Source organism: Channa argus, chromosome 18 (assembly GCF_033026475.1).
Source record: "Channa argus isolate prfri chromosome 18, Channa argus male v1.0, whole genome shotgun sequence".
NCBI classification, from domain to species: domain Eukaryota; kingdom Metazoa; phylum Chordata; class Actinopteri; order Anabantiformes; family Channidae; genus Channa; species Channa argus.
Window position 1 is genome coordinate 20993617 of NC_090214.1, and position 12109 is coordinate 21005725.

At 39.6% G+C, this 12109-nt stretch overlaps 1 protein-coding gene across 3 annotated transcripts; it reads left to right on the forward strand.

Moving 5' to 3' along the window:
• Positions 1–11148, forward strand: thnsl2 (threonine synthase-like 2). 3 transcript variants are annotated; one of them, XM_067483692.1, is made up of 9 exons: positions 1–195; positions 1508–1739; positions 2534–2728; positions 4092–4244; positions 4327–4563; positions 4837–4985; positions 8458–8583; positions 8708–8862; positions 10391–11148. In XM_067483692.1, exons 2-9 carry the CDS (start codon positions 1517–1519, stop codon positions 10602–10604), a joined length of 1452 nt encoding a protein of 483 aa, XP_067339793.1. In that variant the 5' UTR covers positions 1–195; positions 1508–1516; the 3' UTR covers positions 10605–11148. The 3 variants fall into 3 exon arrangements, with proteins under 3 accessions (XP_067339793.1, XP_067339792.1, XP_067339794.1); XM_067483691.1 differs by having other exon boundaries at positions 2–195; positions 4324–4563; XM_067483693.1 differs by having other exon boundaries at positions 2–195; positions 2534–2665; positions 4324–4563.
• The last annotated feature ends 961 nt before the right edge of the window (positions 11149–12109 follow it).

The following is a 12109-nucleotide window of genomic DNA, read 5'->3' on the forward strand; positions in this document are numbered from 1 at the left end:
TTGGTCTCGCGCTCCCTTTGCTGTTTTCACGGAGGCGGGGCGAAGGGAAACTTGGAGAAACAGACATTACAACAGACACATTACAGGGTTTCAGGTCAAAAGCAGTAGCTTAAAAATAGCTTTTGTAAAGTGATTGTGGTTAAAGTAAAAAAAAAAAAAAAACATCTGTGGAGACTAACTTGCTGAACAAGACGTGTAAGTATCATAGACCTCTGATCACCACGCTGTTTATTTTCTCCCATAATCCAGATGTTAAAGGAAAGATCCAATTGGCTTTTTGTCGGGGGAACCAGGAAGGTGCTCATGGGTTTGTCTTGAAAAAAACAAAAAAACATAATTTTTACAGCACTGTATACATCCATGTGTGTGTGCGTGTGTCTCGGTGGTTCGGTAGAGGCTATTGTCATAAAGGGGAAATAACTCATTCATTTTACATACAGCAGAAATTAGCACAAGCTGCTGTGGGGTCAATTTTAATAATTAAAAACAAAGGACTGATTCAGCTGATTAGTTTTTATGGAGAAATATTACTTTACTATAATTACACAAAGAGACAGGAACGGTTACTCAAGCAATGTGTGTACTAGTACTAGACAGATCAAACGAATAGAAAAAAATGTAAGTAAAATGTTTTATATAAGACAAAACATAAAAAAAACCATACAAAATGTTTTTGTATATGAATGTGTAGGAAAAGCAGGGAGAAGGTCCAAAGCTTTTACGTCCATCCAAACTAATTAAACAGCAATGTAGTGGGGGGCAAGCCTCCTGTAAAATGACAAGATTTAGCTTGTTTGACAGAGATTGAGGAGTAAAGCATCTTTCAGTCCTTCTATTACTGAATGGGAAACGTTTAGCTTGCTCTTTGAACGAGTAGGCTTAATGTTTGCTGGCTACAGTATGATAACCACCATAAACCATGAGCTCCACTAAAGTGAATTTTTAACAGTAGTGACTTCATTCACTTTTTTCAGCTTGTCAGTGACCTGACGCGTAAGGTGCTTTGCAGTGTGTTGTGTGGGAATAGCATCCAAACAAAAGAAACATGGTAGAATTTCAAGCTGCATTTGGGAATCCAGCAACAAACTTTTCTCACAGTGGTTTTTGGAGGTGTTCCTGAGCCCATGCACTGATTTCTACGACAGAATTGTGGCTGTTTTTTATGCAGTGCTGCCTGACGGCCTGAAGATCATGGTCCTTCAGTATTAGTTTTCTTTTATGTATCACAGAGGATTATATGTTATGTTATTTATTAATGTGAAATTGTTGAACTATTTCACCACAATCGTTCAGAGTGGTGAACCTCATCCAATCCTGACTTCTGAAAGGGTCAGATTCTCTGGGATGCTCTTTTTATAGTCAATCACGAGATTGACCTCTTACAAAATGTGTTTTTGGCATCAAATTCATACTGATCAACTATTTAAAAATATATATTTCTCATGTTTTACATTTAATATGTTGTCTTTGTTTTATTTACTATCAAAAATTGTATCTCTATTCATAGGTTTGTCCAATGCAGTACTGCAGTACTAGGGGTGGGGTCCATGGATGGGACTTCCGTGATGTTCTATTTTCAGGTTATGCTCCAGATGGGGGGATGTTCATGCCAGAGAGTGTTCCTGTGCTGAGCGCAGACACCCTTAGGTGCTGGAGAGGGCTGCCCTACAACAAACTTGTGGTGGAGGTTTCTTCTCTGTTCATCCCTAGTAATCTGATACCCAGAGAGGACCTGGAGGGTGAGCTGGACAAATATTCACATTACATGTAATTCAACATTTTTAAATAAAACAAGGAACATCATATAATGCCAGGCATTGATATTGCAGTCAGTAAGTCAGTAAGTACTAGTAATTTAAGTGTCCATCAAATATCACTTATTATCACTTTGATTTGCTGGATTTTATACACCAGTACCAAAGGTGCAATGTGTTTTAGCTAAGTTTGCAAACTATGGTACCAAGTTTTAGGAAAAGAAAAGTTAAACTATGTAACAAGCATTCAGGGGGCGGCTGTAGCTCAATTGGTAAGCCAGTAGTCTATGGACCACATGGTCAGTGGTTTGATCCCCGGTCCCGGCTATATGTCGTGCAGTTCAGTGTCTCTGGGCAAGACACTGAACCCCCAATAGCCCATTCATTCCCATCCTCCGCTGTGCAGTGCCCGTCCAAACCCGGTAGTAATTGGGGAGGGTTGCGTCAGGAAGGGCATTCGGTGTAAAAAAAAAAAAACTGCCAAATCAACATGTGGACAATGATCCGCTGTGGCGACTCTGAACTCATGCGACAAGCCGAAAGGACAAAAAAAAAAAAAAAAATCAACAAGCATTTAGCAATGGTCTACACACATTAAAATAACTAAATAAGTATATAGGTATTGTCTTTAACTTAAATGGCACGTAGTTCTTTGTTAAAAGCAGCAAAAGTAATTGACTGACACAAAAGTGAAAGCCGCCCCCCCACACTGTAATGACTCTGAGCACCAAGAAAATCAACATTTTCTCTCCACTCTCTCACCTTTTATTTGTCCCTAGTCCTGGTAGGTGAAGCCCTGTCTGGTTTCTCAGTGCCTGAGGTGGTGAGAATCGCTCGATTAAAAGACGGTCTGTCAGTCCTGGAGCTCTTTCATGGGGTGACTTTGGCCTTTAAGGACCTGGCTATGACGTGTACGGTGCGATTCCTTAATTACTTCTTGCAGAAAGAGAAGGGCAGAGCTACTGTTCTTGTAGGTAGGAAACACCTGTAATGCTACACGATTAAACTAAGGAACTAGTTTTATGCAGTCACTCTATGCTGCATAAAACTATGCTTTATGCTTTCACACTTTACAACCAGAGATGCTCCCAGTGAACCAGTACCCACTATATTATACATGTGCAATAACATCAATCCTTGTACTGTATACTGACTTTTTGTTTTTTTATCCTGTAAAAAATTCTCGCTGTGCATTTGCAAAAAACGTTTATGCTGCTGTAACATGAAAATGTCCCCACTGTGGCAGGAATAAAGGTTTATCTTATGTTTATCTTATCTTTAATCAGGGCATGAATCAATATTTGACTTTGGTACATGTGGTTGTGTAGAGTTGAGAAGTGTTGGTTTGGTTCCAGTATTTCAGTTTGAAGCCCCTTTCAGACATGCACTGGAATTCAGACATTTTCCAGACTTTCTCTGCGGTAGGTGTATGTGTGAACGCAAGCACCCATGTGTGTTGGCCCTGACATTGCTTGGATTTTACACAGCCAGCTCCATAGGGCAAAGTTCAGATTGTCTCCATTCGAGCCTTATTTGTGATTAGAGGAGGTAATATGGAAGATTCACCATGAGTGAGTGGGCGTGTTGATGACATCCATTTCCTGCCACTGCCCTGAAATCGGGAAAATACACACACCTGGAAAAAGGGGAGACCTGGAAATCGTCAAACAAATACAAGGAACAGCATGAGATTTTGTGGTATATGACCAGATTACCAAGCAAAACACTTCCATAGTCAGGACATGATCCTCCTTACATTCTCTAGAGTTCATGTCTAAAAGGGACTTCAGGTCTAATCTTGACTACATGTTTTCAGCATGCACTCAATCCAGACAGTACCTGTAGACCTGTTTTTGAGCCCATATCATACATCATGTAAGCTCGAGGGAAAATATGTGTAACAAAAGGCTGCAGACAGGAAAACAAAACTGTGTAAAAATCTAAATAAGTCACTTTCTCCTGCAGATTTATTAAAATTAGACATTTCCTGTTCAGCTGCATGTACTGTATCTCCTCTTTTTCCTTTCTCTGTCCCTGCGCTGTCACTCTGCTACAACATGAACATATACACAAAAAAGAGAAGTCAAAAAGCGTTTTCTGTCACTATACAGTAAAAAATCTGCGTGCCAGGCTTTTGGAAGACCAATCAGATTACACTTCTGCTGCATGTTTCTTAAGTGCATGTCAATGCAGTCAGTGTTATCGCATTTACTAGCACCCTCATGGCCATTAGTTTCTCCTGAAGCACCAAACTAAAATTCCCTATCAAAGTCCTCCCCACCATAAATGATACATGTAATGAATCTGAGTCTGTCCTCTCATGACTTTCCCTTCCAGGGACATCAGGAGACACAGGCGGCTCTGCCATCCAAAGCGCTAAAGGTCTTCCTGGGTTGGATGTGATAGTTGTTTATCCTCGAGGACGCATCACTCCAGTCCAAGAGAAACAAATGATCACTTGCCTTGAGGATAATGTCCATGTGTTTGCAGGTAAAAAGACTAGTAATGATTATTTAGCTAAAAAAAAACAAGTCATACCGTTTCTCAAAGTGAAAAACGGCATCTGCAGCAGACGGCAGCTCTGATGACATAGACCAGCCTTTGCGCTGTCTGTTTGCTGATGAAGAGTTGGTGAAGTCTCATGGCCTCATAAGCCTCAACTCAGTGAACTGGTCTAGAGTCATGATCCAGCTTGCCCACTTCATATACGCTTACCTGGAGCTCAGTGACATGGCACAGGACCAGGCCGCAGCCGCTTTGCCCGAGCTGGAAGTGGTAGTGCCCACTGGAGGGGCAGGAAACGTCACAGGTAGGCTGCTTACTGCTGTAACAACATTATTTGGCAGTGTGTTTGTGCGTTACACACACACACATTGTCATTATTAAATGAATAAATGAATCTATCCGTTACCCATACTGCTTATCCTGTTAAGGGTTGCAGGGTGCCGCAGCTTGTCCCAGATGCCACTTGGTGATAGGAGGGTTGCGCCGTGATTGGCCTCTTATTGTGGGGAATAAACTGAGAAACAACTGACCATCTTCCCTTTTCTCTCTGTGTCTCCATGTCTCTCTGTGTCCTCAGCTGGCTTAATTGTAAAGCAGATGGGGATACCCCTCAAGCTGGTGGCCATGGTCAATTCTAATGACATACTTCACAGGGCTGTGTCCACTGGTGACTTTTCCATGGCAGCAAAAGTCACACAAACTTTGGCTCCTGCTATAGACATCCAGGTACTGCAGTAATGACAGCAGGATTGCTTTATGACTGCTTTATTACTGGATTTTACAACCTGACTGTGATCATATCTTGTGTTGTCAGATTTTAAAGGAATGGTTCAGGTTTTTTTAAGCTGCCCTTATATAATTGATAAAAATTTACTTCATTAAATTTCACTACGACCACAATTGAACAGTAGGTAATCAGGGCCAAAAAAGTTCAGTTGAGAATTATATGAAACGTTATTAGTCCCTCTAAGCTAAAATGAACCAGCATCTTTTAACATTACATTGTATTTATAACTAATGTCACTCTTTTTTCTCTTATAGTTGCTTCCTTGCATACTGTGGCATTAAAAATAATTTATCCTAGTCATTTTCAGGGTTATTATTCCCCAGATCTTTCCTTCACAAGTTGTAAACCGAGTCAACTTGGAAGCAATTTTTTACTTTGCAGTTGGAGTCTTACTGGAGTAAGTCACTTCACTCTGGCTTTGTTTGAATTGTATGTGTGTGTGGTTGTGGGGGGGACTTTTGGAGTTCCTTAAAATTTCACCTGCTGTCATCCATTGGTTTGTTCCTGTCAAATAAGATACAGTTTGACTTTATCTCTGTTTGGAAGGAAACAAGCAATGCGTAAAACTGCAGATTTCTTCCTGAGCAATCCTGATTGGACCGGGTTTTGGCGGTCAGTGGTCAAAATTGATGTAAATACACCTTTGCAATGAGACAGTTACAGGTATGTAGAACTATTTCTCAGAGGACCATCAGAGTGGAGTTACTGTGTACTCTTTGCAGCAGCTCAGGAGAACAAAAAGAGTGACATAAACAGTAATAAATAGACTGAAAGATTCCCACGCTTACAGTGAGCTTCAGCTAAACTTTGGAATGGATTTTCTACACAAAACTGCAGCTGTGCCCAGCTGATCTGATTACTCAGTGTAATTGCATTCCAGGTAAAATTGGGTGAAGTGTGTTTTATAAAAAAGAGACGGAGTGGCAAGAGGACTAGGAAGAGTTAAACAACTGGAGGTAGAGCAGACGTGCACCAATTCCACAGTTGCTGGTTCGATCCCCGGCTCCTCCGGTCAAATTTCAAGGTGTCCTTGAGCAGAACACTGAACCCCAACTCCCAGTGAGTGTAGGCCAGCTGCATTGCAGTTCCTGCATCTGTGTGTGACTGAGAGTGCGATTGGGGAATGAGAAACAGTGTAAAGCACTTTGAGTAACAATAGGTGGAAAAGCACTATAAGTGCAGCCTATTTACCATAAAAATATCCTCTGTTTATTGCTGATATGATTGGATAGTATAGCCTCAGTGGCTTTTGATTATACACCTGAATGTTGAAATTCTGTTGAATTTTGAACAGTTTGAACAAAATTTTATTTCGAAACATTCCTTAAAATCTACTGGATTTATCAGAAATACACTTTCTGAGCTACATAAGAAGGTTGATATCAATGGGTTGTCTGTGTGTTAAGCACAGAGCTGTATTCATGCAATGGTTAACCTACTTTAGCATAAAGACTGGATGCAGAGGAGTCATGCTGACTCTATCCAAAGTTCAACAATATTCCTTTAAAGCTACAAAGGAGCATGGGAGTTTGTGAAATCTTTTTATGCAAGTCCTACAACTGGATAATCGGGAAGTCAATTAAGACAAATAAAAATAAGGCAAAACAGTTACACTTCATTTGTTAATTGTATGAAGTGATCCATATCCTGATCTAAAATATGTTTGTGAAGGATTATCAATTTATTTACAGGGTAAATTTAAGTCAGGCATTTCAGTTATTTGGATTACAATTAGATGTGAGTGTGAGAGGCCCTGCTTTTACTTAAGGGAGACAAACCTGGGTCTTCAGTATCAAAGATTTATCTTGACAACAAAGGTTTGTAGAAGTGTGTCATGGCTCTAACAAAGAAGATTTGTGAAGACCTTATAAGAAAAGTTGTTAATGCTCAGAAGGCTGAAAAGGATTACAACAGATTTCTGAAGATTTTGGACTTGACTGGATTTTACCAGTTGACTGTGAGGCAGATTATGTACAAATGGAGAACTTTCCCAGAAAGACTTGACGAACAAGAATCAAGATCAACCCTAGTGTAATGTTTAGGAAACTAAAGGCCTCTCTTGAATTGGCTAATAGTGTTGATGAGTCCGCTATCAGGAGAACATTGAACACAGTGTTGTATGGTGAAGCTACAAGGAGGTGATGCCACTCTCCAAAAAGAACATGGTTTCTTGTTTACAGTTTGTTCAGTGTCATGTGAATGAATTAGAAGACTATTGGACTAATGTTATGTGGACACATGAGACCAAAGTAGAACTATTGAATAAGAAGGGGTATGTTTGGTGACAACCAAACTCTACATTTCAGCATAAGTACTAAAGTGCCTTGCAAAAATATTCATTTGCCTTAAACTTTTTCAAGTTTTGTCACGTTACAACCTCAAACATAAAATGATTTTATTGAGATTTTATACGATAGACCAACACAAAGTGGCGCATAATTGTGAAATGAAAGGAAAATGATAAATGGTTTTTAAAGTTTTTTCCAAATATCTGAAAAGTATAGCATGCATTTGTATACAGCCCCCTTTACCCTGATACCCCTAACTAAAATACAGTTCAAACAATTGCCTTCAGAATTCTCCCAATTAGTAAATAGAGTCCACCTGTGTGTAATTTAATGTCAGTATAAACTGCACTCCACAAATCTGGCCTTTATGGCAAGAAGAAAGCCATTTTTGAAAGAAAGTTGTAAGAAGTCCCATTTGCAGTTTGTGACAAGCCATGTGAAGGACACAGCAAACATGTGGAAGAATGTGCTCTGGTCAGATGAGACCAAAATTGAACATTTTGCCCTAAATGAAAATGCTATCTGTGCTGGAAACCTAACACTGCACATCACCCTGAACACACCATCCCCAGCATGTAACATGGTGCTGTGGCGGCATCATGTTGCGGAGCTGAGCTTTTCTTCAGCAGGGACAGGGAAGCTGGTCAGAGTTGATGAGAAGATGGCTGGAGCCAGATACAGGGCAATCTTAGAAGAAAACCTGTTAGAGTCTCCAAAAGACTTGAGATGGGGGAGAAGGGTCACCTTCTAGCAGGACAAAAACCGTAAAAAACTGCCAGAGCTTCAATGGAATGATTTAGATCAAAGCATATTCATGTATTAGAATGGGTTCAGATCCTACCAAACTGATTTACATGGATGACAAATGGTAACTAGAAACAGTTTATTGGCTTTGATGATCCAACACATGGGCTGCAAGAACTGGGAGTGGTGGTTCAGTAGGTAGAGAATGCCTTGAAAAGATGCAACCACAACCCTGTAGTCAAGCTTATTAGACTTTGATCTTTCCTGACATTTCCTGTAAATTAAATTGTCACACAAAATGATAGACCCATCCACCATCAGCAAACAAATGTTGCTTTACTTACAATTATGTGTCATGCTGCTTGACTTTGGCTTGTAGGACCCGTACAACATGGAGCGTGTGTTCTGGCTGCTGCTGGACAGAGATGGACTGACAGTGAAGACCATGATGGAAGAGTTTCAGCATACACATAGACTCTCTCTGCCTGAAAACCACTGCAAGCTGGTAACAGTCCTCAACATTTGTATAATGTTTGTCCATCTACCTCATACCAAACCCAAACCATAGCTTACCCCCCAGTTACAAGTCAAATACTTTTCTGTTCTTTCCATCTTTTTTCTTTCTGTAGTTGTCACAAGTTTTATCTACTGGAACAGTGACTGATGAAGGAATCCTGGAAACCATGAGAAGATGCTGGGAGGACAACCGATATGTGCTGTGTCCTCATACTGCTGTGGCTGTCTGGCATCACTACCACTGCCCTCACAGTCCTGGGGTCAAAAGGTTAAATGTTTTATTCCATTAGCTACTTACGCACATGACAGTTTTGACTTCAGTGTAATACATGAACCAGCAGAGTATGTTCCTGAAGTCACTGAGCCTTCTGGAGGAAGCAGAGCAGATAACATTTTACACTTTAAAGGTGACTACCACAAGTGCAATGTGTAACTTAACTGAAATAGGAAAGCAGTCAAACATGATGGCTATTAGAAGGAGGTGTAGGCCTGCTGCACTTGTCTTTAATGTCCTCTGACATAGTGCAGACCAAATCCACAGCAGCTACACCAGAGATATTTGAGAGTACACACAATAAAAATGTGTCAGCTAAAATAAAGATCTGAACAAAAGTAAAGGATTAGGACAAGAGAAGTGTTTTTCTAAAATGTTTTTTTTTTTTTTTTTTTTTTTACATATTATAGACTTAATCCAAATAGTCACACAACAAAACCTGTTGCTGAATTAGTGTCCTCTCAGCTGAGCTGGACATTTTGAGTCTTCTTTTAGACCTTGGAAAGTGGCTTCAACTTCCCATCACTTGGATTTATGTACAATTGTTTGAACTGATCGTTGGGATCTGCAGTTGTTATGAAATGTATCCAAGAGACATTCCTGACTTTCCTGAATTCAGTGTCATTCTACCATCCACTTTCTCAGATCTGCTCTGAGCTCCCGTGTGTTCGTCAATCCAACAATGCTTTCAAACAACCCCTTTTTAGATTGGCACAGAGAAGCCAGCCACTGTGTCCCTGCTACTTTTTCAGACTGAAAAGGTAGAAAGAGTCACTGCTGCTGGAGTTTGAATGAATGTTAATTCATAGGTTTATTACCATCATCAAACATCTGTTGTTTTTTGGGGAATTTGTCGCCCTATGGCCATCCAATAATATAACAAGAAACTGTTGTTAGGTTGTTGTCCTTGCAAATTTAGAAATAATAAACCTATGTTAAACAGAAGCATGTGGTAAGACGCTATTTTCACCTGACTGACCCGTTGACTTATAGTAAGGCCTGTGGGGGAATAAAGTAAATTTAATCATATGGTTAGATAATTGGCAAATACTCAACCAAGATGGGTTTATGAAGAGGTCACAAAGAGGACAAGAAGTCACAGGGTTTGTCGTGTTTAAAGGTCTGCTTAAGATCACCGTAGGCACTTTGTTGTTACAAGGCCCAAAGCAATGTAGTAGATAGTGGGTCCTGGGGTCACAAGATCTACAAGAAGATGCAATAAAAGGGTTTTATTGGTTCTCAACTGACATCTTCAGATAACCTATAAAGGGACAAGAGTGATGATTGTCAACTGCGTGCACCTGGTTTCCTCATTCATGTTTTGTGAGGGTGGTTCCTTTCTTGGGTTTGAGTATAAATAGAAAGGGTTTGAGTCAGAAGACACCAACATCCATGTGTTCTTCTCCATGCCTGCATGTATTAAACTGAAATGGTTCCTCACGCTGAGTTCTGTCTACAATTCTTCCAAGAGGGAAAATTTCTATCACAGGCCAAATCTGTTTTACTTCAACTTATATTGCAGGTGTTATGTTGCAACAGCATCTCCAGCCAAGTTTCAGACAGCAGTGCAAAGGGCCGGCCTGACCTTTCACATACCTGAGGCGGTGAGGATGCTGGACAAGTTAGCTACTCGTTACCAGAACCTGGAGTGGAGCCCGAACTGGTGCAAAGACTGGGAGGAAAGACTGAGAGCAAAAATCCAGTTTGTGAGTTCAACCAGGAAATTAGGCTCATAAATATTGATTATAAAAGATTGTATTATACAGGAAAAGAGGCTCAGAAGTCCCGTATAAGACTGCACAGTACAATATATGGGTGAAGTCAGCTGACTATCCTGATCTTTACTGGGTTTAGTAAATGATGTTAATGAAAAAATACTTTTCCAATGTCTTTTTGATGAACCATTATCTGTTGTCATACACAACAAACCAATCAGCTGTTCCGAATCTTCTATCCACAACTTTAACATTAATATAAAAATAATAAATCATCAAGGAGTGTTTAAGTTAGAGTGTTTAATTGTACCAGTGACTCTTTTGGAATGTCCTGACAGTGTTTATGTTACACATGAATGTAGTAAAAACACTAAATTAAAAGAAAATGATCATGTTTTAGGCACTTACATTTGTCTTATGTTGACAATCAGTATATGTCCTTTTATGCACTTTTTTTTTTTTCAGGTTAATCAGTCCATAATAATATAAAGCAAAATAAAAATTATATTTGTTAGGGCATACAAAACATGTCTTTTCTAAGGTTTTAATAAACATTTTGACACAACCATATTGTACTTAGTTGGTTTTCATATTTTAAATATTGCATGTTAGTGCTTATCCTGCTATGATGTTTCCATGTAAATAAGATCTCTTTAACATAACTCACAGTATAAAAATGTAATGATGAAAATGCATTATATGGTAAATTATCTGCACTTATATAGCACTTTTCTACCTTTTTGGCACTTAAAGCACTTTACATTGCTTCTCATTCACCCACTCACACACACACTCATACACTGATGGTGGAGCTGCTATGCAGCTGGCCAACACTCACCGGGAGCAACTAACTTCAGTGTCTTGCTCAAGGACACTTTGACATGTGACTGCAGGAGCCAGGGATTGAACCAACAACTGTGATGTTGGTGGACAACCGCTCTACCTTCCTGTGCCAGAGTTGCCCTATATGCATGTTTGTTTGTAATAAAGTGATTTGAACATTAGTAGAACCACTGATATAAAGCACAATAGCTGTTGGACTTTTACTGGCCAGATTACGTAAATTATTGACTACTGTTATCTGCACCTCCATCCATCCATAAAGACTAAGACCATCACGACCAGTAACAGTCATCTGCTCGAAATATTCACTAGGAATATATATTTGTAATGATATTTTTACACTTACTGCACCCCAGAATTTTATAAAATACAAAGTATATTGTCTTTACTGCAGCTTATGTAGTACCTGGACTTCGTATAAAGTGGTAAAAGCCCCCTAATATAGTGCTTTTATCCAAAGCGCTTTGTAATGTTGCTTCTCATTCACCCATTCACACACCAATGGCTGCTATGCAACGTGCTCACCTGACCCTTCAACACATAGCCAGATTGTACTGAATTACTGTATACATACAAGTTTTTTGAGGTATTGTAATACAATCATATTTGGGTATATTAAACAAACAAGTTAAAATCACTAATAAATGCTGTACAACGTTAAATTAACCTTTTCCCCACTGGGA

Bases quoted from the DNA above. Each gene is read 5' to 3' on its own strand.
- thnsl2 (XM_067483691.1), top strand. From the start codon at position 1,517: ATGCAGTACTGCAGTACTAGGGGTGGGGTCCATGGATGGGACTTCCGT. The intron at 4,245-4,323 runs GTAAAAAGACTA...CGGCATCTGCAG, and splicing joins TAATGTCCATGTGTTTGCAG to CAGACGGCAGCTCTGATGAC. The intron at 4,564-4,836 runs GTAGGCTGCTTA...CTGTGTCCTCAG, and splicing joins AGGGGCAGGAAACGTCACAG to CTGGCTTAATTGTAAAGCAG.